General features: G+C 47.7%; 1 protein-coding gene across 1 annotated transcript; it reads left to right on the top strand.

Moving 5' to 3' along the window:
* The first annotated feature begins 258 nt into the window (after positions 1-258).
* LOC122389964 (protein Wnt-11-like) lies at positions 259-10848 on the top strand. The gene is made up of 5 exons (XM_043382500.1): positions 259-392; positions 4684-4937; positions 5254-5600; positions 6019-6311; positions 10591-10848. The coding sequence occupies exons 1-5, from the start codon at positions 259-261 to the stop codon at positions 10763-10765; spliced, it is 1203 nt and encodes a 400-aa protein (XP_043238435.1). The 3' UTR covers positions 10766-10848.
* The last annotated feature ends 15407 nt before the right edge of the window (positions 10849-26255 follow it).

The following is a 26255-nucleotide window of genomic DNA, read 5'->3' as shown; positions in this document are numbered from 1 at the left end:
GCAAAATAATCCAAGCATTGGTGCAAGAGGATTTTGGTGCAATAGGCCTCAGGACGATCCTTTGATGAGCCCTCTGAAGCTGGAGGAGTATAGGCTATAACGTAAGTTTGCGTCTCAGCTAGACAATTGAAGGATCGCACGGACGGCACGGACGATCGGTCGAATAAATGGACGAATCAACAAACGTCTGACTCGACCTCGCCTAATAACCTAACTGAAGCTTATGCGTCTCCGGTCAGCACAGGGCGTCGATGAGTGATGTGTGCGCCGAACTGGCCGCAGCGGTACCAGATGCGCCACTCTGGCCGCCGCGGACCGGGTGCGCCGAGCTCGCCGCACTGGTACCAGGTGCGCCGGACTGGCCGCAGCGCGCCACGAGCGCCACCTGCGCGGTACCGTGCCGGTGCTCGCGCTCATGGTGGCCCCTCAGTGCCGACCACCAGCGCTGTACGAGTGAGGTGTGTGCCGCGTCTGTTCCGCGGAGCAGCGAAGCGTGCGGTCTGTGTACCAAGTGGCTGGACGATTGTTTGAAAAGAAGTATTGAAGGACCGCACAGTTGCGTAGCGTCAATGGTCTCTGAAATCGCTTTTAGACGCATTCCGTGAAATGGTGATCGTTTATTGAATAATGGCCCGTTGGTGATACTCAACAGCGTCTTACGTGTAACTAGTTTTTTGAGAAGATGACGTCCTCAAGTTCAGTATCCGCCGCCAACTGGTGTCGTATTCGGGAAGAATAACAGCAAAAAGAGTCAAGATGACAGCAGGCAACGCAAAAGTCACTTGATTAGGAACTTCTGGTGTGCCATAGAGCGCTGCACGGAAGACGTATTAGATTCTGAGTTCAGATGGTCCGTAGCAAGCCGATTACCTCGTGAAAGCTCTGTCTGCAACATGCGTGTCACCGGTCTGACACTGATCTGCTGCATCACCCTCGGACATCTAGCCGTGGCAATTAATTGGCTGTAAGTAGGGGAGAGTGGGGCAAAGCGGCCACCCTAACGCTTCTCACGATGCCAAAGCTTGATTTTTAAACTTGGAAAGATTCTTTCTATACCATTGTGATCCCTATTAAGTTGCCTTTTATTTCAACTGCGTTTTATTTCCAAAGGCGTTCACATATGAAAGATATTGACAAAACTTTAAACCTATGCATATTGGCCACTTTGCCCCATACCCAGGGGCAAAGCGGCCACCGGCGTCTTCTCAAGTCCCGATATGAGAAACAAAATAGTTGTCTTGTGTACGACTACGGTATTTGATGGTGACAAGGTTAAGCGCGGATGGATGTTTACTTTATCATCTTCCACCCGTAGGTAAACAAAGAAAGGATTTTCATGAAAATAAACATTGAATTGCATTATTTGGTAACTCATGCAACTGAAAACTGGCCAAGATAATTGCATGACGACACATTTGAATATAAATTATGTTTTTTATCCAGATGGAAGCAACTTATGGCCAATTGGGGGGTGGCCACTTTGCCCCGGCCACTTTGCCCCGCGCATACCGTCCGAGACAAAAATATTCCAGCTTAGCTATTAGTGGGGTAAAAAACATTAAAATTGGTAGAATACATGTACAATAACCATGCAATGCATGGACAAGAATGCTTATAAAAATTCCAAACGGTTATGGAATAACATAACATTTAAAAATTGTAAACATAGTTGGTAACCTGGCAAGAAATGCTTTTCCGTGTTTCACAGAACAATGGTGATGGGCCTGAAACCCCGGTCTGGCTCATTCGAACGACCGTGAAGAGAAGTATAATTGGAAACCATAAATTGGAACTGACGCCAGTCATGAAGGGCTAAAACGATGGGTGGCCGCTTTGCCCCGGGTGGCCGCTTTGCCCCACTCTCCCCTACCGCATTTCTGTAAGCACAGACGACCCAGTCATATGCCAAGCCGAGGGTCCGCACCGAGCATGCTCGCAAGTTCTTTTATTACCGCGCCTGTGACGTTTGGAACTCGCTGCCAGCAGACATTCGGTCGTCACGCACGTCGGCCACTTGTCGCAGGCGTTGTCGACGATTACTCAATGGTGACTAATCACTGTGCGCGTAGCTTTCGGTCATTTGTACCGATATGCATTTTACTTTTTAAGTCCCATGCTTTTCATGGTTTTTACTTTTAGCTTTAGTGTTTATTTTAGCTTTATATATGTGCCTACCTATTTACTGTATGACACTTGGACTGAAAAGCCGTGAGTGCATGGAGCTTCCAAACGAAATAAATGATGATGATGATGAAGCATAAAAGTACTGGGAAATAACTGTTGAATATGATCTAAAAATCAAAAGAAATCTCATCGAATTGCCTATTCAGTGCTTCTTCCTGCCCATCGCACACACCTCTGTGCATGAACATTAGAAAACCGTTCGCATTGATTTAATTTCTACAGCAATGATCATGCTATTTTTGACTTATTCAGTGGCATTTCATGTTTAAGATATTCTTCTCTCTTTCTGGCCAAAAAGGCATTTTTCGATATTTTTATGCTGATATTCAGCATTTAGTGTGAATCGCGGCTGCTACTTCGTGGTGGCCGATTTGCTTGGCATGCAGACATTTCTGAAATGTTCGATCTTTCACCGGTGCCCGGTTCACATGTCCATATTTGCCGCTGTCTTGGGTAGCCTCTCGTGCAGAAAGAGCCCTGTAATTAGTTTCATATAGGCTCACCGTGCCGCATGACTTCTGTGGAACCGAGTTACACTTAGTGGACCATGAAGTGGTGCGTGTTAGACCGGAGGAACGGTATGCGGCGCGGTTAGCGTTGAATAGCACCTTTAGCCAGCTAAATCGGCCCGTTGTGCGCTCAAGCTTGTCACCAATTTGAATCTAATGGTTCCTACACGAAAGGGCTCCAGCGAGGTGGTCTGTGAGCTCTTGTTAGCTAGTTTAGGGATTTGTATATTTCTTGTTCTTGCAAGGTCGAGCATGCAAAAGGAAGGACGGTAAAGGTCATACCTTAGATTAAAGGTGTTTGGGTTTGGTGAATGTCTAATCTATCGCCTGATCTACCTGTTCAGTGATCTATACTGTCTTTGTAGAGAAATCATATAATACACCCCAATAAACTAATCATGATAAGGTTTATCAAACCTTTTGCATGTTCCATCGGGCCCCATGAAGCTCAGTCCCAACATCAGAGTATACACGCCACTGAAATGGACGTTAGCTATGCAGGATCATGTTTACCGGACTATGCCTCCCCATCCTGGTCCTTTAGTAGTCCTATCTCTCAGCCGATACAACGGCGCCTATTTGTACACGACACGTAACGCCACTTACTTGGTGCATCTCCCGGTCAGAAATGAATTCTCAGAACTGATAACTCAATCACTTCGTACATCAGGTGGTGTTTGCACCAGACGAACATGCTTGCATTGCTTCACATCAATCTCTCCAAAGTGGGAGCGAATTTGTACAATTTGTCCAAATTAGACGCATTATCGATGGGTTACCTATGTATGTAAGCATTTCCTATGGATAAATGCTCGGGCAATCACTACCGTTAACAGTAAGGCATTTCCGAATAAATTAAATAAGCTCACTTAAGGCTCAAACCAACACTTTGCAACCGCCTATGTAAAACCCTTTGGTTTCGGTTTGGGTTTCGGTTTGGTTTTGAAAAGCCTTTGGTTTTGCCAGGGTAAACTTTGAAGATAAAAAACGAAAGACATACACGAAACTGCTGGCTCATTAGCGTCTATTAGCTCTAGGTCAATTTGATTTAGTCTTTTCCGTATCCACCCCTTCCCGAATAAGTCTTTCGAACGGGGCCGATGAGGTTCTCAGTAAGTAAAGCGCTCGCAGACCCAAGCATCAGCTCAAACACATACGAGTATATCCTATCAGTGCACAACCAAAATCGTCAAGGTATGGTCGCGGGCAGCTTTATTATTTGTTATTTGCAGTAATTGAAAGGATATTGCGGTCAGGACGTTCGTTCACGTTGCCATGTAAACAGAAACGCTGCGCCACAATGCTCCGATGTAGTGCGGTACAGCCTACTCATTTGACGTTTCTGTCACCGTCGGGCGGTCCTCGAGTCATACCCACCTACTTACAAGCTTACAGTGTGACAATGGGCTCGTTTGCAAAAAACGATGCACTGGAGACTATGGTTTTTGTTTGTTTGTTTGTTTTGTTGGGTTAGGCCCTTTCGGTCGACAAGACCATTGCAGAGCCGGAAGGATGATAGGAATTAGGGGGAGACATTGGTCTGGGCAGGCACCCTAGTGAGTCGCCGGGGCTGAGCCCGTCCAGAGGACAGGCCACCCAGCCCCAAGGCACTCACTGCACCCGGCTACGGGGTGCGCTCCCTCAGGAGCAGCGGTGCCGCTCCAAGGGAGCAGCCCGCATGAGATAAAGTTGCCTGTCCAGCCCGGAGGGGGGTTGCGGCGTGGAGGAGAAGATCCTGAGGATAGAAGCACGGAACGGTGTGGAGACTATGGTGGTCAGTAGTGCTTGAATTCTGAATATTCTATGCTCTCTTTTGTTATACACCTACGTTTTCAATATTCTAAAGAAACAATCAGCACTCAGCAGCTTCAGGACGAACATTAAGCTAAAACCTAACTTGTAATCAAACAAAGGCACCCCCATTATCACATTCCTGTGTTCCCTTCCCTCAAACCTATCTCTCTACTATCCCCTCTCTATTTTGCTTCAGAGCGCTGCGGGCCCTGTCGCCGTCTCCTTCCAGCGAGCTGTGGCGCTCGGCGGGCCTGTGTCGTCTGGCCGGCCGCCGCCACGGCCTGAACCGGCGACAGCAGCGGATCTGTCGCCGACAGCGGCACCTCATGCCGCACGTGCACGTGGCGGCGCTGCACAGTGTCGACACGTGTCAGCACGTGTTCCAGTGGCACAGGTGGAACTGCTCCAGTGTCCAGTTTGCGCCGAGGTTCGGCAGAGACTTGATGGCAGGTCAGTGTCGGGTACCATATTTGACGATCCGTGTTTGTTAATTGTTTGTGCATTTTGTCCCCCACTTTTTATCTGTGTTCTACGACGTTCATAGTATTTCAGATGCCAACAAATAAAGCCATAAATAGGCAGCCGACATGTTTTAGTAAAAAGGTCCGAATTTTAACGCACATCACAGTTCGTGTCATTTGAGTTTCTGGATTTACAGGCCATTTTTATGTTTATTCCCTCCTTTATAGATCACTCCGCAATCTGCATACAAAGTGGCGTATATTGATGCCGTTTCCCCATAGTTTTACCCCCATCTCTCCCTCAGGGACGCGGGAGCGGGCGGTGGTCCGGGCGCTCAGTTCAGCGGCTCTGGTTCGCTCGGTGGCGCGGGCCTGCAGCGCGGGGACCGTGTCGGGGTGCGGCTGCGGCCCCCTGCCACCGATCACCGCCCTCCCTCCTGCCCCTGTCGGCGCCGCTACCGTCCCCGGTTCAGACCCAGACGCAGAGGACGGCCCGTTCAAATGGGGCGGCTGCTCGGACCATGTCCCGTTCGGTCTGCGGACGGCGCAGAGGTTCACCCGAGGAGTGAGGCAGAAAAAGGCCGAGCCGCAGCTGCCGGCTGACCTGCTGTCTGTCCGGGTGGATCGGCATAACGACAGAGCGGGCAGGAAGGTCAGTGGCGGAGTGCTGAGCCCTGGCGGATACACCGCCAGCCGATCACTCGTAGGTATGAGCGTCATGCACGATATGAACCAGCACTGACAGGAGGGATGGATGAAATGCGGATTTAGCGACATTGCGCTGTCCGATTTATTGCCAGTTTTGATCGCTGGAGACGTGAGCTTATGCGCATCCGTCCTGTCAGCCGTTGCACTATGTGGGTCTTTGTCTAGCCATTCTAAACCCTACCTGTCAACCTGCCAACAACTCCAGCCGATCCGGATCGTCTGTCTACCAATGTTCCGAGCTGACCAGACTGTCCCGCTGAGCACCTTGACGGCCCTCCCAGGCTGTTTGACTGTTCTGCCGATCTCGCTCACTCCCCTCCTCAGGTCCGTGGCCGGTTAGTGACCCTCTCTCCTGCCCTCAGGCGGTTCATCAGTCTCTGGAGCGCCGCTGCCGATGTCACGGCGTGTCCGGCTCATGCAGTGCACGCACCTGCTGGCGCGCGCTGCCGCCGCTTCACGAGGTCGCGATGCGGCTCAAGGTGCGGTACGGCCGGGCTGCCCAGGTGACCCTGCGGTCCCGGCGAGGGCGTCGCCGCCTGGTGACCGTACACGCCGCCAGGGGCCGTCTGAAGATGACCGACCTGGCGTACAGTGACCAGAGTCCCGACTACTGTCACCGGGACGAGCGGTTCGGCAGTCTGGGCACCGAGGACAGGTGAGCCATCAGTCAGCGGCGGCGGTCGTGGTGGATGGACCCCGATGGATGGATGTGGGAAAACCTGCGATCGGCCTGTATAAAAGACCTGGCTCTTTGAATTGACGCCGCAAAAAGAATAGCTGGTTCATCGAAGTTGTGACGTGATTTCACAATGATCTTTTCAGGCAAGTCGTTGCCTGACGTTCCGTGACTTTCTATGCCCCGAAGATCACATGTTGAGTCCGAAAGAAACGGTTAACAACAAAACCATGAAAGTGCAAGCAATGGACGTTAGAATGTTGTGCAATGTGCAGTCAAATTTTATGTCCAAATTTCATCAAATTCGGACGCTGCGGAGGGGCAATCAGCTAACACACCGGTGCCTACTGCCCCATGGATCCACCAGTTTAACGCTACTCTTGCAACGGTGAACCTAGCAGCTCATCAATGTTTCGAAAGCTCAATTCATAGGCTTTCGTCCTTGTATCGTCAAATTCCTTGCGGTTGACATTCATTTTTATGCTCGGGGACTAATCCTTGCCATTGCTGACAGTCGCTCGACCGTTCAAGCAGATGATGAGGCATGGAAGATTTGTTTTTGAATTCCTCAGAGTCATCACCAATTCCCTTTCAGCTGCTGAAAATTGTTTCCAAAAACGAAGCTGTTTGCTGGTAGCATCTAAAAAGTGTTGCTTTCTGATTTTTTTTCCAACTCTAGCATTCTTTTTATAACAAAGCAATACTTCTAAACATATTGGCGTAAAGAATGAACTTGCGCTGCCAACTTGGTTTGGTGAAAGGAACCAACTGTTTGCGTGCAATGTATGTGCGTGTTCCTTGAGATTATGTTTTCATCCGTTTAATGTTCAAGGGCATTGACTTCTGGTGATGCAAGAGATATTTAGCGAAGGACTTTTGGCTTCATACTTGCGATACCAACGTTCAGTCACGAAGTATTCATTACGGTCGTAGTAAAGCGGTATCTGGTTCCACTACACCACCAAACTTCGACTTAGGGCAGAACATGAGGACAACGCTATTCTTGGATACCTCTGAGCTCGTGCCAGTTTCTCACAGCGCTGAAAATGGCTGTAGCTAAGCTCATGAGCTAATACTATCCCATCCTGAAAATCAGTTTTATGTGTCGTGAGGATGCTGATGCTCAACTAGCTCCGAACCCTGGATTCTGTCCTACATACCATAACGGTGCTTGTGGCTGTCATTAATTAACCCAAATGAACCGCGGAGTGATTCCTGCAGCGGGATCATGCTAGGCCCGCTCCAGCCGGTCTCATTGACCTGCCGATCGGAGAAGCTGTGCGGCGGCGGCGGCGCGAGACTCGCGGGCCCACGGCCGGCCTCGTCTCGGGGTCGCGGCTCTGCCGACGGTGCAGGCCGGCGCGTGGCTGCCGCCAATTAGCCAATGACGACTGCCGGGAAGCGGCCGGCCTGATGTGACTGCGCTGATGGGACGGGCTCGCCTGTCGACACCCGACTGACGAATGAGCCAGAACTTCGCCGAAAACCCCGCAACAGAGCCGGCGCAACAGTGCTCGGCCGTCATTAAAAACCTATTAGCTATGGCGTGTCGGGCAGCGCTCACACTTGCATGCCCATGGACATCCAAATGATGCACAATTATACCGTCACTTTGCATATGTTCTAGGAATTGAACCGAGGAATACTGCCGGCAGAAAGGTCCGTGTGCCGAATCTTTCATTGGTCTCATTTGTTTATTAGAGTAATGAGCGATGTTTGTCTGTCTATGTTTGCATATCGTGTTCAAACGGACATGCGGAATATTTATGGTGGCATTATAATCGTACCGTCGGTGGTGAATGGCACAGGCAGAGGAGAAATTATCGATTAACATGTGACCTTATGAGCTATTCAGTTCTGAATGGTTAGATAAATTATATTAGGCAAGAACGAATGCACCTGTGATCGAGTATGTGTGCGTTTTGGTTTTACAATTTCTTTGAATGTAAGAAAAGGACTAGTTAGTGTAATCAGGGCCGAAGCTTAAGTGTTAGCGATATTTATGAATGAGTAGCTCACTGAACAAATTTGCAACATTTGACAAATTAAGTGTGTAACAACTACCGCGAAATGGAATGACGTTCAAGAAGAAAAGGGTTATGGCGAAGATAAATTTTCCGGCAAGAAATCGTAGATAGATGCACGCTTTAACGTAAAAATGATACAAGAATGCGAAACATTTTTATGCTGACACTACGAACTTTAGCTAATTAGATATTAAACTTAATTTATTTCGTCTGCTGATTGATTCCGGTAATCGACAATCTCTTTCTTATCACTCATTTCTGTCAGAGATGGATCAAAGTCTACTGACGCCTCTCATAGGTATACTCGTAAACCATCCTGGACGCTCGAGACTGCCCGGCGCTCTCTGGCCCGCGGAACCACACACCCAGCCGTCCACCACACCGCTCTCTCGCCACCCAGACAGTCAATGACGAGCCGTCATCTCGGACGCACGCAACACAGCCGTAAATGGGTGGCCTCCACGCCTTGGGCTCGGCCAGGCGCTCCTCAGCCCGCACCCGACCAAATCTCCAGACGCCGAGAAACTCCGCGGCGGAACAGTCCTGCGCGGTGGCGTGTCAGGGTATCTTGATGCGTTTGATCCCGCCGTGGAAAACCATTACAGTAGTGGTAGGTTACCTCGATGAAAAGAACTGTTTAGTATTGCATACTGGTTCAGAACATTGCACACTTTGGCTTACGAATCCACATTTTGGCTGTAAATTTTACCTCCGATGTGTTATCTCACCATTAATTTAAGTCGTTCTCTTCGCGAAATATTTGTTCTCTAGGCAGCAAATAATTTCCTTGCTTCACTGTCCAACACAGAGATTGAGCATAGCCTCCTCCTTACTTTTACGGCTGGACTTGGGAAAATATTTTTTGCAGCACTGCAAAAAAGTTCATTAGTCGTCTGGGAGTGAAAGTCTGAACCTAACCTCAAAGGTCAGGTCACAAAGTTCGTGGCGCGACAATAGCGAATACCTAGACCATAAACATGAACTCTACATCATTACCAGTGATTAACGAAGCATCTTATTCAATCTCAGGCAACCCGATGTAATTCCCTTTCCGAGCCTGTTTTAGGGGAGAGTGGTGCAGGAGGCCCCCCCTTAAGCTCAGTTACTATTTTTAGACAACTGATAATATTTAAGCGCTAACGTGTGCATGCGCTGTGAGCATGCATCATTTTCCCATACATATTTGCATTCAAAATGAATCTAGGGGGTACACAAACCGTAAACTTTAACATTTTGGAAAAAGTTGCAAAAGGGCCTCTTACACTATGGGTATGGTAAGACGCCCCCCCCCCCCTCGGGCGTTTTAAAAGTCAAGTCGACTTGTAAAAGACGCTTTGCGAACACAGCTGCAAGGCCTTTTATTTCGAAAAGCTAAGCAAATACGGTGTTATCGAAACCAATAACACTTCCAAAGCGCTCGAACAATGCGAAAACTAGCACAACCAAACGCTGATGACCAACGAAAATTGTACCTATAACCTCTAAGAAAAGAAACAGAAAAAAGAAACAAAAACAAACTCCTTGTAAAAAGAATGCCACGCCTGCCGCAGGTGCAGGCGTTTTAGCATCGGGGGCGTTTTTTTATCGGGGGGCGTTTTATCATCCTCGAAGGGAGGGCCTCTTAAAAAAATACAGTGTTTTAACGTCCACAATATTTATGGTTTATGAGACATTTGCAGCGCACCAGAACATGGTCTATTCTGAAGCTAACATGTGACAATTTCGATGAGAAAAGATTGCATTTGATAGCCATTGTTTTTTCAGATATATAAGGGTGATAAAGATGCATATATCTAGCAAGTAAAGGGGCAAAAACAGAAACAGGCTTACCAAAAGTCGCTGCGACGCACCTGATACCTCAGGTTTCGTGAGTTGTTGTTTCAAGAGGGCTTCTGCTTTACAAGAACATTAAAAAATAAATAACATTATTGGTTTGGTAAAAAAAGCGATGGGGCCTCTTACCGACCCTGGGCGTCTTACACGGATCTCCCCTATACAGTTTTGGTTGTTCATATTTGTATTGTTATAGTCCGACAGCACTTCGGGCGTTAGTGTGGCAGCTCGCGAGACATTGACGAAGCTTTCTGCAAAAAGTAGACACATGCCTACACCCCAAGCTACAAGTCTTTTGATTTGATAGGATATGTAACCCTGCGACCCCATCACAAATCGTACACCATCTTCACTATCGCCACCATGTATAACTACAATCTCTCCTTTTTCGTTGTCAGGCTGTGTAACGCCACCTACGGCTCTCCAGGCGACTGCCGCGTCCTCTGCTGCGGACGGCCGTACCGCACCACGGCCGTGCTGCACGTGGAACGGTGCCAGTGCCGCTTCGTCTGGTGCTGCCGCGCCGAGTGTAAGACCTGCCGCAGCTGGAGGGACCAGAGCAGGTGTACGTGATAAGGAGAGGGACCAGAACAGGCGTACCGGACCAGGAGAAGTACCAGAGCAGGTGTACCTGATCAGGAAAGGGACCAGAGCAGATGTACTTACCGGATAAGGATCTCCAAATACTTATCCGAGGGACCAGAGCACGTGTACCTGCTCAGAAGCGGGATCAGAGCGGATGCACCTGATCAGGAAAAGGACCAGGGCAATCAGAAGGACCAGAGCAGGTGTACCTGATCAGGAAAGGGACCAGAGTAGGTGTACCTAACCAGGAGGGGGACCAGAACAGGCGTACCTTATCAGGAAAGGGATCGGAACAGGTGTGCCTGATCAGGAGAAGGAGCGAAGCAAGTGTACCTGATCAGGAGAGGGACCAGAGCAAGGTGTACCTGACCAGAAGGACCTGAGCAGATGTACCTGGGCAAGAGAGGGACCACAACAGGTGTAACATAAGCAGGAAAGGGACCAGAGCAAGTGTACTTGACCAGGAAAAGGACCGGAACAGGTGTACCTTATCAGGAGAGGGATCGGAACAGGTGTATGTAACCAGGAGAGGGACTAGAACAGAGTAGGTGTTTATGAACAGAAAAGCGACCAGAATGTTGTATCTAAGCAGGAGAGACTAGATTAAATGTCCTTGGTATGTGAACGAGAAATCAGCCAGGACATTACTTCAACGAGAGAGCGAATGGAATGGTGGCTCTGATCAGGATATTTGGGACCAATAGTGACCAGGACATTTGCAGCTGATCAGGAGAACGACTTCTGCTGGAACGAGAGGCAAACAAAAGAGGGACATTCAAGCGCACTTGAACAGAAGAGGAGCATTACTAAATTAATGTTCGGAGCATATAAAGTAGCAAAAAGGTGTGTGGAGTTGAACAGGGACCAAGACACATTCACGTCACAGGAAATGAACGGAAAGGCTCAAGCTGAATGGATGAGGGATGAGTTTTAAGTGCACGACATCGTATAAAGATAAAACTAAGGATACCATATCCACGAGTATGTAGGTTAGCGGACCTACTATATACAGTGATACTAGTGCAGCTGGTAGAAACTAGAAAGGTCACGTGAAACACGTACCTAACTACATATATTGGGAGAAGCAGTGTAGTATTTCGAAGACAATACATATGACCGGTAGACGCTAGAAAAACGGATTCCATGTGTGGTGGCCTAAGTGGTTGTTTAAATATTTATATATACACTTTTACGATATTTTTTCTTATTGCGGATAATTCAGTGTGTGGATGGCTAAAGGACGTCTTAGACATCAGCATCCTTACGTGCAAGCAATAAGCATGTGATAATGTCCGTTAGATTTCTGCATAGCCACTACGACCGTTTACAAATTGGTCGCGCTTGCTAGCCTCCTGTCAAGAAAATAAATTCATACTGCATTGGGAACGTGGCCAGAGATGTTACTACTTTAATACTACATAAGTATATATAGTAACATGGTTATGGTTATCAAGGTGCGACATGCTTCCATATGTGACTAGTTTACAGCTGTGTAGCAGCTGTGACAATAGTTATCAGCCAAAGTAATCGGCAGTGTGACTTGCATGTATGTAGGGGAAGGTGGGGTAAGACGGCCCAGCGGGGCAAGACGGACCACCAGCCCTCCCGGCTGAACCGCTGCTGGTATCTACTGCTTTATGCACTCACTATGTTTGTTTTCCTTCGTAACAATGGCCACCTTGAGCTCATGCTGCTAGGATGCATAGCTTTTGAGTTATTGAGAAAAATGTTGTTTTTCGTCAAACCGATCTAATATAAGAGGTCTACGGGTGATTCAATTACGGCGCCTTTCTTTCATGATTAGTTTCTATTTTGCACTTAACTGTGAAGAACAAAGTTATAAACTTAGTTATAGTCACACTTTCGGAAAGGCAAGGTTTTGCAATGTTCGGCTATTTGACATATACGTCATGATAATGACAGAATTTAGATTTGGGGCAAGACGGACCACTGTGGTCTATCTTACCCTGTGGTGGTCCATTGTACCCTGCATATGGAAAGTTCTTTTCCAAAACATTGACACAAGTTTAAGTAAGCTAATTTTTCAGGAAGGAGTCTTTGTTGCATGTGAGCCATGCATGCAAGTGCTCAGTTAGCATGCATTCATGCCAAACGACAATCAACACACATGTTCCCAGCCTTTAGCTGCACTTCCATCACACATGAGTAAAGGATAAAGGCTCATTTTGTTATTTTACCATTCTGGTTACTTTTTCTTACAAGAGTACAGAGCAGAAGTGTAACACACATGAACGGATAGCAGGCACTGCTGGGTGGTCCGTCTTACCCCACGTTTTTTCTTGTCTGAGTTTTTGACATGTCCCTCTTTAAGAGCATCCACCACCTAGGTGTCTTTAATTTGAAATTTAGTCTTTACACATATCAACAGAGGAAGGATTGAGCATTCCGAAGACTATAAATAATATGAATTACGAGAGCAGTGTAGCAAGATATGCGGCCTCAAACCTTAGCTGGTCCGTCTTACCCCACCTTCCCCTAAGTGGTGTACTACTGTGTTGTGCGACACTGTGTTCGTCTGTTATGCGGTAAATAGTCGTACCTTCTTGGTCGTACATATGTACCACGTCATATAGGTATCGATGTGAGCCGCATCAGACGCTGAATACCAGCAAGCTTGTTTTGTTGTGCTGAAAGGAATAAAAAAGTATGTTACTTCTTACCATGAGTCCGTTTGACCGTTTGCGATAATTTAGGCCTCAAGCAATACAGGCTTGCAATGTAAGCAATACGATGTATGTTTACGGAATGGTTGTTTCACTTTTGACTCATATTTAATGATGTTAGTGACGAATTTTATAAGGAAAGTACTTGCTTCTAAGCTAGAGATTTATATAAATCACCTTGCAACTTGCCGACGAAGAAGGCTGCAGAGGAATAGCATCTGGCTTATAGACCAGCAAAGTCAAGGCATATTTAATCCCAGCAAAGTCGTTTGTAATCGATATGATTGTGTTCAATGGAATTATTTGTTAATGATACAATGTTCGTCTGCCTTGCTTCGTTTATGTCAACGTTGTTAACATATGCACCTATCCTGCCGTGTCTTACCTACGTGTTAACATGTTTTGCGCAAGTAAACTGTAAAAGGATGCGAGTGCCATTGATTGATTGCATATTTGTACTAAGCTGTTGTGATGAAAATACATGTCTTTATTTATGATGCCGTTTGTGGCCAATAAAATAGTTGCTGGTTAACTGGCATCTCTCGCAGGCAGGCCATAAATGTCGAAGGAATGATTAAATTTGGTTCTAGCCCAACCCCTCGTCCAATAACTACATCTAAACGTAAGAAGCTGCTTTCCTTTTCATGAACTCGGTTCGCAATCCTCTGACGTGTAATAGGTAGCCTACTAAACGTGACCGCTGACGGAAACGGCGCGCTATATCAGGCGTTCTTCCTCCTCTTGCGACAAAAACACCCACCCTAGGGTAACCACAGCATACAAAATAACCCGTAGACCAACGGAAGTATGTTAGCCAACCTTTGCTCAACTGCACCCCTCCCTCAGCCGTCTGAGATGACCCGGACTCGCAGCATGACACATCTGTTCCATCCGCCCCGTAGCGTAACGGCCTGGCGGCGGCCAAACCGAACCGGTCCTGTTGCGCAACCCTGCGGCACACCGGCCGGTCAGGAGCGCGCCGTATGACGCGCCCATTGCGCAGCTATTATTCATCGACGGGTTGCCACAGAGGGTACACGGCTGCTGCTATATCCGGCGGGCTAAGAAGCGGCGATTATAGTTTTGAGATGCGTTGCAGAAACAAACATGTTTGTAAATGTTGCCGAGCGTCGGAAGCATTAGAAAGGGTACTATTACCACTCCATACTAGCATAACCTTTTTAGCCTTTTAAAACAGGCCTATAGTGGACGCACCTACTCTGTTTGATGCAAATGAAGGCACAATACATACAATACAGCCTGATAAAATGGACCTTCAGAAAACTTCTGGATTTGTTTTTGGCTTACATTAGTTATGAGCAAAAGGTTACTAATCCATCTGATTTCCATTATATTCAGAAAACTCAGGCAAGTCTCGGGTTTTGTGAGTTCATGAGTACGGCTCAACTAATTATGAATCAAATTCGCAAAATTTTAGTCTGGGTAGATAATGAAAGCATAGAAGTAAACGTTAGCAGCATATCATTTTGCAAACTTCTATTTTATCTCAAAAGTTTACATACATGTAGATCTTAACAATCATTTTGATATAGGTGCTATTTAGATGTATTTATTAGCATAGGTCTTTGGCGTTTTGTTGTTGTACATATATTCACTGGCTATAGCATCGTCTGAGTTGCAGTAAGCTATAACAGCCAGCAGCGCGTTTGCAGCGTCGCTGCGTTGCGGAAAGTGACAGGGTCCCGGGGCTCCCCGCCAGGTCCGGCCCGGAGCCGGTCTGAGCACCCGCCGCCACCGCGCAGTGTTGCGTCTGCCGTTTCCGATCGCCCCTCCAATGTAGGCCGGCCGATGCGGCCGCCGCACCAGGCAAGGTCACACCGTGTCCGGTCGGAAGCCATGTGGGGGCGGCGATATAAGCGACGCCGGCGGTCCGGTAGGTACAGTGCCAGTCCAGCGGTGGACATAGACAGACAGACAGTGGGCAGACAGCTCAGCTCGCCTCAGCAGCCATGCAGTGTTCGATGATGTGGACCGGTCTGCTGCTGGGCCTGGTGGTGGCCGTCACGGCGTCGGAGGTCAGCTCGGAGCGGCCGCCGGCGTCCAACGTCACCTCTCGGGCGCTGCCGGCCACTACCGGCCGGCTGCTGCAGACTGTCGACGAGCTGCTGACGGCGGCGCTGGGGCCGGCCGGCCGCGCCGCCGGGCCCGTCGGCGCTCTGCAGGCGCTGCTGGCCGCCGTGCCCATCAAGCTGGCCGGCCTGAAGGCGGCGCTGGTGGCCGCCGCGCCCGGCATCGCCATCGCCGCTCTGGTGATCGGCATCATAGCGCTGGCCAAGGTGGGCGCCCTCTACAAGAAGCTAGGCCTGTCGGCGTTCGACACCGTCCACGAGGCGCTGCCCAAGTTCGGCCATCCCGGCCACGGCTTCCCCGAGCACGGCGAGTACGACGGCTACGGCCGCTACGACCCCTCCGAGTACGCCTACCACGACGACAGCTACGAGCACGGCGGCTCGAGCTACGCCGGCTACGCCAGCCGCGGCGGTCAGGCGGCGGGTCGGGTGGGCGACAGAGCCCCGGCGGCGCAGGCTCGGTTTGGTCAGACCGAGTCGAGGGTGGTGTGGCGGACCCCGGCGGCGGCGCCGCTGCCTCTGGCGTGGAGCTGAGTGGACGAACTCCGCGAGCTTTGGTCTGAACTGAGTGTAATCACAATGTGGCTGTTGTTTTTGAATTGTTGCTGCGTTTTACCGTACAGAACATAGCGCTGGCTGTTGGTGCCGTCATTCGCTACATCTTCATACGCAACTCATCACTGTCATTTTATATATTTCTATGAGTGTTTGGTGATTATAATTGTTATGACCTTATGGTATCTAATATATTCACGATGGCAGGAAAACAATAACTTTTCATACGAGCGACGTGGGAGTTTGCGGACCGTTAAAAAAAAAATAGAATGCTTCAGCTTCATCTGAATGGGCATAAGTATAATGTCTCTTTTGGAGATCTGTGGCTTCAGGTATTCCCTTACCAAATGTGGGAAAAAACGCTTGAAAAGGAAGCAATGAATGCAGCTAGCTGAAAATGCTTCTATTGTACTGAAAACTGGTATCAAAAATGGTTGCTTCAATCGCGTTTTTAAAAGTATTAGTTTTTATACATTTTGTTCGGAAATTTGAATGCACAGATTGACAGAGCCGGAAGCAACGCTACGCAAGGCTTGTCGTGCCGGCTACGACCCGCATGTAGGTACTGTTTGATCAAGGAATTTAGGATAATCCAAGAGAAGTATCAAAAGATTAGAGCTTAGATGTCAAAACTTATCATTCCTACTAACTAACGTATCATACCTACTAGCTCTGGCAGAGATGCTTATCATCTATATTACTACTAGAATACAGGTTTACGCGATAACTGTACGTTTGGATAGATACTGTTGATGGGGCCATTAGTTTGGTTGTCAAAGTTTGTATGTTTATATAAGTAGGGTTGCGTTTGGTAGTTACTTCTCTTAATTGTATAGTAGGTAGGGATGGCTTTTCGAGGAGCACTACGAATCCAAAGGTTTGGACATTGAATTATTAAAAAAAACACGCCCGCCCGCCGCCAACTGCAAACGCCGCAAAAATAAAAACGACCGCCTCCAACCGCAAACAACACCGCAAACGCCGCAAAAAAACGCCCACATCGCGCGCCCGCCCACCGCCAACCACAAACGCCGCAAAAAAATAAAAACCGCCCGCATCGCACGCCCGCCCGCCGCCAACCACAAACGCCGCAAAAAATAAAAACCGCCCGCATCGCACGCCCGCCCGCCGCCAACCACAAACGCCGCAAAAAATAAAAACCGCCCGCCCGACCGCCACCAACCGCAAGCGCCTCGAAAAAAATGAAAACCGCCCGCATCGTGCGCCCGCCCGCCCGCCGCCAACCGCAAACGCCGCAAAACTAAAAACGACCGCCTTCAACCGCAAACAACACCGCAAACGCCGCAAAAAATAAAAACCGCCCGCATCGCGCGCCCGCCCGCCGCCAACCGCAAACGCCGCAAAAAATAAAAACCGCCCGCATCGCACGCCCGCCCGCCACCAACCACAAACGCCGCAAAAAAATAAACCGCCCGCATCGTACGCCCGCCCGCCGCCAACTACAAACGCCGCAAAAAAATGAAAACCGCCCGCCCGACCGCCGCCAACCGCAAACGCCGCAAAAAATAAAAACCGCTCGCATCGCACGCCCGCCCGCCGCCCGCCGCAAACGCCACAAAAATGAAAATCGTCCGCATCGCCCACCTGCCCGCCGCCAATCGGGAACGCCGCAAAAAAGCGCTATTCTACCCATATACATGTCCTACCCTACCTATACCCTACCTACACCCTACCCATACCCTACTCATAGGCTCTATTCCCACCTTACTCTAGTGCATTCATATAACCACCAGTAAGTCGTAACATAACATACCTACGTTCTTGACATGAGCACTGTAAACTACTCTAATTGTATTCTATCACATTCGCGTGTTCAATATCATGGATATTATTAATGCTGTAAATGGTGAAAGGTTGTTCTCTTGAAGATTGCCAGGTAGGTAATCGAGTGCGCATACCTACCCAATAAGTGCGGCTCGCATAGCCGCCCAAACATTCCTTTTTACTCGCTAAATGGCAGGAGCGTCAAGCGCCTGAATGGACGCTGTACCGCAGTGCCGCGTCTGCCGTATCACCGCCTGAATGCACACTGTACCGCAATACTGTCTCTAGGGCATATGCACACATACAGATGGACACGTTTGTTTGGAAATTATTCTTGTTTTAAGTGTGACCAGATTTACCCCCGAGAAACTGATCCTGGATACGCCTCTATCTAGGGAAAAGTCGCCAAATTTCGAACCCCTAAGGCGATTTTCCATCGACAGCAAAAATACTACAGGTGGGGGCCGATGCCCCCCCCCCCCCACCACCAGTAAAAAGGTTGATCGATAATAATGTCTGATACTATGAAAAAGCAGGAATAGCTATAAGCAATTAATGTAACCGTAGCTGATAGCTGCTAAGAACCACACTGAACCTAATCGCACGAAACCTGCACCAAATTTGTACTTACCAGATGGCCGTCGTGAACCGGCTACTATCCATTGCGTGGCCACCCCAACTTTCCTGTTTCGCGCTAGATGGCAGAGCCATCAAACGCCTGATTGCATACTGTACCGCAATGACGGTGCTGGCGAATAAAGCCGCCTGAGTGCATACTGTACCGCAATGTCGTGTCCGCCGCCCAACCTTTCCTTTTACGCGCTAGGTGGCACAACTATCAAACGCCTGATTGCATACTGTACCGCAATGTCGCTTCTGGCGGTTATAGCCGCCTGAGTGCATACTGTACGGCAATGCCGTGTTGAAAGTTGGTTCGCTACTCTTAAATGAAAACACAGATTAGGGTGGATAGTGACGGAGAATAAGCTGCAGAGGATTTAGAAGCATTGAGACACATTATTAAGTAAGACTACACGCCAACTTTCAGCGCAATCGGCCCAGTAGTTACCGAGATATTGCAATTGTTGCAAAACCAACACCTCTTCGTTTTGCACGTGGCACGTGCATAAGTGTACCCACGTACATCGGGAATAGTCCAATACTTGGTAGAAAGAATGAAGCTACCCTACAAAAATCACCGCATGTAAATCGGTCAAGTGGTTGCTGAGATATAAGCCTCGCAAAAGCGTGACCACGGCCGGCCGGCCTAGAATACAGGTTTACGCGATAACTGTATAGATTCGAGATATATGTTTAAGGGGATTATTAGTTTGGTTGTTAAAACTTGTATGTTTATGCCAGTAGGGTTAAGTTTGTTTACTTACTTCATTTAGCTGTATGGTAGGCATGTAGGTATATGCGCTTTTCGAGGAGCGCTGCAGATCCGAAAGTTTGCTCGCTTCGCTCGCACTTTGCTCGCTTCGCTTCCTCGGTAATAAATTTATTTTATTTACTGGTGAAACCTGAACCTAATACCTGTACCTGCGCCTATACCTGATGCTAATCGAAAACCTGTATTCTTTAAATCCACAGAGTTGACTTCCCGAGCTGGCTCTCATCGTTTTCACTCAGTTTGGCAAGCGAAGAAAATGAGCTTAGAGCGCGTGCTCTCTGCTCGGCGCCGGCCTCGGCCAGCCTGGGGCAGAGATTCACGCGCTGACGCCGCACCCCTGGTCCGATTGCGCCCATCTTTTGATACGATGGTCCGCCCCACCCAAAGATTGTGGTCACCAAATTTCCCGTCGCTGCGCGGCGCCGTGCCGGCGCAAGAAGACACATACGGCTGACAGACGCAGAGACAACTTGAAATTTATTAAGTAAGACTAGAATACAGGTTTACGCGATAACTGTACGTTTGGATAGATATTGTTGATGGGGCCATTAGTTTGGTTGTCAAAACTTGTATGTTTTTATAAGTAGGGTTGAGTTTGATATTTACTTCTCTTAATTGTATAGTAGGTAGGGATGGCTTTTCGAGGAGCACTACGAATCCAAAGGTTTGGACATTGAATTATTTAAAAAAAAACACGCCCGCCCGCCGCCAACCGCAAACGCCGCAAAAATGAAAACGACCGCCTCCAACCGCAAACAATACCGCAAACGCCGCAAAAAACCGCCCGCATCGCGCGCCCGCCCGCCGCCAACCGCAAACTCCGCAAAATAAAAACCGCCCGCATCGCACGCCCGCCCGCCGCCAACCACAAACGCCGCAAAAAATAAAAACCGCCCGCAACGCACGCCCGCCCGCCGCCAACCACAAACGCCGCAAAAAAATAAAAACCGCTCGCCCAACCGCCGCCAACCGCAAACGCCTCGAAAAAATGAAAACCGCCCGCATCGTGCGCCCGCCCGCCCGCCGCCAACCGCAAACGCCGCAAAAGTAAAAACGACCGCCTCCAACCGCAAACAACACCGCAAACGCCGCAAAAAATAAAAACCGCCCGCATCGCGCGCCCGCCCGCCGCCAACTGCAAACGCCGCAAAAATAAAAACCGCCCGCATCGCACGCCCGCCCGCCGCCAACCACAAACGCCGCAAAAAATAAAAACCGCCCGCATCGCACGCCCGCCCGCCGCCAGCTACAAACGCCGCAAAAATGAAAACCGCCCGCCCGACCGCCGCCAACCGCAAACGCCTCGAAAAAATGAAAACCGCCCGCATCGCGCGCCCGCCCGCCCGCCGCCAACCGCAAACGCCACAAAAATGAAAATCGCCCGCATCGCCCGCCCGCCCGCCGCCAATCGGGAACGCCGCAAAAAAGCGCTATTCTACCCATATACATGTCCTACCCTACCTATACGCTACCTACACCCTACCCATACCCTACTTATAGGCTCTATTCCCACCTTACTCTAGTGCATTCCTATAACCACCAGTAAGTCGTAACATAACATACCTACGTTCTTAACATGAGCACTGTAAACTACTCTAATTGTATTCTATCACATTCGTTTGTTCAATATCTTGGGTATTATTAATGCTGTAAATGGTGAAAGGTTGTTCTCTTGAAGATTGCCAGGTAGGTAATCGAGTGCGCATACCTACCCAATAAGTGCGGCTCGCAACGCCGCCCAAACATTCCTTTTTACTCGCTAGATGGCAGGAGCGTCAAGCGCCTGAATGGACGCTGTGCCGCAGTGCCGCGTCTGCCGTATCACCGCCTGAATGCACACTGTACCGCAATACTGTCTCTAGGGCATATGCACACATACAGATGGACACGTTTGTTTTGAAATTATTTTTGTTTTAAGTGTGACCAGATTTACCCCCGAGAAACTGATCCTGAATACTCCTCTAGCTAAGGAAAAGTCGCCAAATTTCTAACCCCTAAGGCGATTTTCACTCGACAGCAAAAATACTACAGGTGGGGGCCGATGCCCCCCCCCCCCCCCCCCCACCAGTAATAGGGTTGATCGATAATAATGTATAATACTATGAAAAAGCAGGAATAGCTATAAGCAATTAATGTAACCCTAGCTGATAGCTGCTAAGAAACACACTGAATCTAATCGCACGAAACCTGCACCAAATTTGTACTTACCAGATGGCCGTCGTGAACCGGCTACTATCCATTGCGTGGCCACCCCACCTTTCCTGTTTCGCGCTAGATGGCAGAGCCATCAAACGCCTGATTGCATATTGTACCGCAATGACGGTGCTAGCGAATAAAGCCGCCTGAGTGCGTACTGTACCGCAATGTCGTGTCCGCCGCCCCACCTTTCCTTTTACGCGCTAGATGGCAGAACTATCGAACGCCTGATTGCATACTGTACCGCAATGTCGCTTCTGGCGGTTATAGCCGCCTGAGTGCATACTGTACGGCAATGCCGTGTTGAAAGTTGGTTCGCTACTCTTAAATGAAAACACAGATTAGGGTGGATAGTGACGGAGAATGAGCGGCAGAGGATTTAGAAGCATTGAGACACATTATTAAGTAAGACTACATGCCAACTTTCAGCGCAATCGGCCCAGTAGTTACCGAGATATTGCAATTGTTGCAAAACCAACACCTCTTCGTTTTGCACGTGGCAGGTGCATAAGTGGTCACCCACGTACATCGGGAATAGTCCAATACTTGGTAGAAAGAATGAAGCTACCCTACAAAAATCACCGCATGTAAATCGGTCAAGTGGTTGCTGAGATATAAGCCTCGCAAAAGCGTGACCACGGCCGGCCGGCCTAGAATACAGGTTTACGCGATAACTGTATAGATTCGAGATATATGTTTAAGGGGATTATTAGTTTGGTTGTTAAAACTTGTATGTTTATGCCAGTAGGGTTAAGTTTGTTTACTTACTTCATTTAGCTGTATGGTAGGCATGTAGGTATATGCGCTTTTCGAGGAGCGCTGCAGATCCGAAAGTTTGCTCGCTTCGCTCGCACTTTGCTCGCTTCGCTTGCTCGGTAATAAATTTATTTTATTTACTGGTGAAACCTGGACCTAATACCTGTACCTGCGCCTATACCTGATGCTAATCGAAAACCTGTATTCTTTAAATCCACAGAGTTGACTTCCCGAGCTGGCTCTCATCGTTTTCACTCAGTTTGGCAAGCGAAGAAAATGAGCTTAGAGCGCGTGCTCTCTGCTCGGCGCCAGCCTCGGCCAGCCTTGGGCAGAGATTCACGCGCTGACGCCGCACCCCTGGTCCGATTGCGCCCATCTTTTGATACGATGGTCCGCCCCACCCAAAGTTTGTGGTCACCAAATTTCACGTCGCTACGCGGCGCCGTGCCGGCGCAAGAAGACACATACGGCTGACACACACACAGACAACTTATAATTTATTAAGTAAGATTTGAGGAGGGTGCGTCTGTCCGTTACCGAGGTCCCGACTTGGTGGTGCTTTGCGTGGACTACAGGCCAGACCGTTGCACCTAACCCGGTGAAATTTGCTCAACTTATAGATCAAGGATGCGCGACGTGCCTTTGAGGGGTCTCAGCTCGATCGGATTTATAGGGAGCGCGTGGTGCGTACCCAAAAAGTGCAAATTTGCGTCATAGACTTTACATGTATAAATCGGCTTGCAAAATCGGGCAAAAATGGCTAAATTTGCCCGACACGGGTCCGGTTCCCGTGCAATATCTCAGTAACCGTGCGCCCGATCGTCACGGGGAAAACAGCATCGTGTAGATAATTGAACGGGCTATCGAATGGTGTGCGGTGCAGGGGATGGCACGCGCCACGTGCACCGGGGAGGGCACTTTCATGTGGAAAATTGACATTTTGGACGGATTTTGGAATTTATATTATTTTCAGGTGACCGTCAGACGGAGCGAGTTGAAACAACGCCTATTAGCAATAAAAATGTACCGTCTCTCATAAGAAAATTGTGAAAAGCCGATTGATCCAAATCAAGGTGGTACAAATCACGGGAGAAAATGGTGTTTGTCAATTTTTTGCCACTTTGTTTATCAAAATGGTTTTGCTCCATGATCTGATATCTCTGGCAATTAAAAATGGCACCGTTGGAAAGAGCATTCAATTCTGTCCAATATTCACTCTTCATTTTTGCATGATTAGCAACAGTACCCTTAAAAATGTAAATGTTCCAAACCATTACATTGTCATTTTTAGCGAAATTCATCGATGGCCCTCAAAAGACTTCACGCCAGTTTTCGAATCATTTTAAAGTAGAACGCATGATAATACGACACGGGCACCTCGATGCGATGTATCTTTTTGTTTTCTTACAAAATGCTTGGCCGTCAAAAAGCAATCGAACCAAATGGATATCTACCAACAAAATCGACACAGACCAACCCAATACCCACGGGTCAAAAAATCCCCCCTTCGCGTTGCGGAGCACGCGGGTAACCCTAGTTCCTACTAAAGCCGGCCTCCGAGCGCCGTGGTGACTTGAACCCGGGCTTTCAACCCAAAGCTTCTGTAAACAGTCTTCTTTTTCTTAAATATTTGGTAAGATTGTGTTAGTGTATTGACAATGCTCTGCAGTCTAAATGTGTTTGGAGTGCAGGCAAGTGACCTCGTCTCGGATCTCGTTGGCTTAATGTTTTATAAAACTGTTTATAAAACTGCTCATTATAGCGCTTCAGCCTCAAATGATTGATAGTCTGCCTATTAGAAGCAAAACATTCATGAGGTCAGTTCAAAGCCCGTCTGTTATGCTGCCAGCGGAATGACATTTGGACGCAGAACTTGCAGTTGACATGAAGCCGATCAATTTTATACAAACAAGGCACAACTCCCTAGCACATATAAAGCTGCTGGTGTCTGCTGGATCATATCAGAGCTCGAGTGTTGTCGAGAAAAGCATAGTAAACTCACCAATCACCATATCTCTAATGCTATTATTGACTTGAATGCTAAGAAGTAAAAACACTATCGATTTGTTTATTAATGTATGACTTAAGAGTCATGTTACCTTGTCCTCAAGTTATAATGAATATGAAATAATATTTTCGGAGTTTCTTGAGTGATATATATTGAAAAACTGATAGCAAATATTTCGATACTCGTAGTGGTACCTTTTTCAATGCGAGTGATTGAATTGTATTGAAAAAGGTACCACTACGAGTATCGAACTATTTGCTATCAATTTTTCAATATATATCACTCAAGAAACTCCGAAAATATTATTTCATATTCAGATTTGTTTATTTATATTTGCATAATTTGCTTGTTAAGGTAACATAAAGAGGAAAATGTTACATAAATATAAATAACTAAATAGGAATAAATATATACATAACATAAATATGTACACAATTTTTCACGAAATATTTGCTACAATTAGCCTGAAAGTGACCATCCCAAACCCGGCAGTTGCTGGTGGATTTCGCCACCCGCCGTTTGCTGGGGTACTACGCATTTGTGCCGTCCGATAAAACGTCTCCAGCCGATAACTCGAGAAGCAATAGGCGCAGCAAAACTCACGAGTCGGCAAACGAAAGCACGCAACGAGACGCTTCAGATGAGTGCTTGAAAGCTGAATTTCGAGGTCACAGTTCGGTTCAAGGTCAGGTCAAACACCTGGAATCGGGCTCTCAGTAGCATGAACTTCAGAACCTCGTAATGGGCGCCTCTCATGATAAACTCTGTCAAAATTGCGCACAATCCTTTATGAAAGGCCTAAAGAGTGTCAAATCAAACATAAGCTAGGGTCAAGTTCAGGTCAATCAGGTAGGAGCACATATCCCGGAAAATCAAAACTGGTATTTGCAGTATATGGCATTTGTTTTATGGGTAATTTTGGGCGTAGAACACGATGGTGACATTCTTTTTATCATACGAGAGAGTACGTTTTTGGCTCAAAAAAGTCGTTTTAAGAAATGCATGCATCATGGTCGTGAGGTAGTCACGCAAAATTGTCATGATTCAGTTCAAGATTTTGGAAAATGTGAAACGACAGCTGAAAATCGAAGATACCCATTTGATTGCTCATGGTATTGGCAGTCGAATGGCGTTTACGGCATGTCTATATGTCTATCCTATGATTTTATATGACTTTTTGAACATATGCCGCTTTTTGGTTGAAAACTCAGAAATTATGACGACACTAAAACCTCGATATCTCAAAATTTTCCGACTGATTTCTTTTAAACTTTGTCACAATAAACTTCGATTGAATCTATACTACAGGTACCCAGAATTTGGCGCGCCTGCGACGCGCCATTTTTATGCTATAGCGCGGCGAAAAAAGTGGGAGCGTTTAACGCCCCCCCCCCCAGCAACTTGCGGGTTCTAACATTAGTTTTGAGTTGAGAATTGAGATAGTCAATTTGGGTTCGCTGGCTTGCACTTACCGGTTTGGACACTCACAACATCGATAATTGCTATAATTCGGAGATATTTAGGTAATTTCGAACTTTCGAGTATCAGATTCTAAGGGGCTAATGCATCTGAATGCCCCCTTAGACTTTAGACGTCAGCGGAGATCTACCGATTTTCAAATCTTATACTAAAACCACCGTTAACGCATATACATATGTACTGATTTGCGCACAACGTATGCCGCACTTAAACAATGTCAAATTGTTGCTTCCTAATGAAGTCGCTATAGGAACAGCGGAGATCCCAAAAAGTAAACAAAAGTGAAAGTCTAATATCTTGGAAGCCAGTGAATATTTTTCGGCGAAAATTGGTAGATATTCATTTTTACCTTTGGGGTCCTCGGGACATCGTTTTTATGTTAATTCAATAACTTTTTTGAAGGTGGGAGGGTCCTTTAAACTGAACATTTCTTTTTAAAGGAAACTCAAACAGCCATTCCAAGTGGCCATAGATATACAAGCATATATATATATATATGCAAGTCAAGCAATAAGCAAGTACATATCCGACG

This window comes from Amphibalanus amphitrite, unplaced genomic scaffold (assembly GCF_019059575.1).
Source record: "Amphibalanus amphitrite isolate SeventyFive unplaced genomic scaffold, NRLGWU_Aamphi_draft 000378F_arrow, whole genome shotgun sequence".
NCBI lineage: Eukaryota > Metazoa > Arthropoda > Thecostraca > Balanomorpha > Balanidae > Amphibalanus > Amphibalanus amphitrite.
The sequence above is the reverse complement of the archived record's forward strand: the minus strand, read 5'-3'. Positions and strand labels throughout refer to the sequence as shown.

Bases quoted from the DNA above. Each gene is read 5' to 3' on its own strand.
- LOC122389964 (XM_043382500.1), top strand. From the start codon at position 259: ATGTGTGCGCCGAACTGGCCGCAGCGGTACCAGATGCGCCACTCTGGC. The intron at 4,938-5,253 runs GTCAGTGTCGGG...TCTCTCCCTCAG, and splicing joins CGGCAGAGACTTGATGGCAG to GGACGCGGGAGCGGGCGGTG. The intron at 5,601-6,018 runs GTCAGTGGCGGA...TCCTGCCCTCAG, and splicing joins ACGACAGAGCGGGCAGGAAG to GCGGTTCATCAGTCTCTGGA.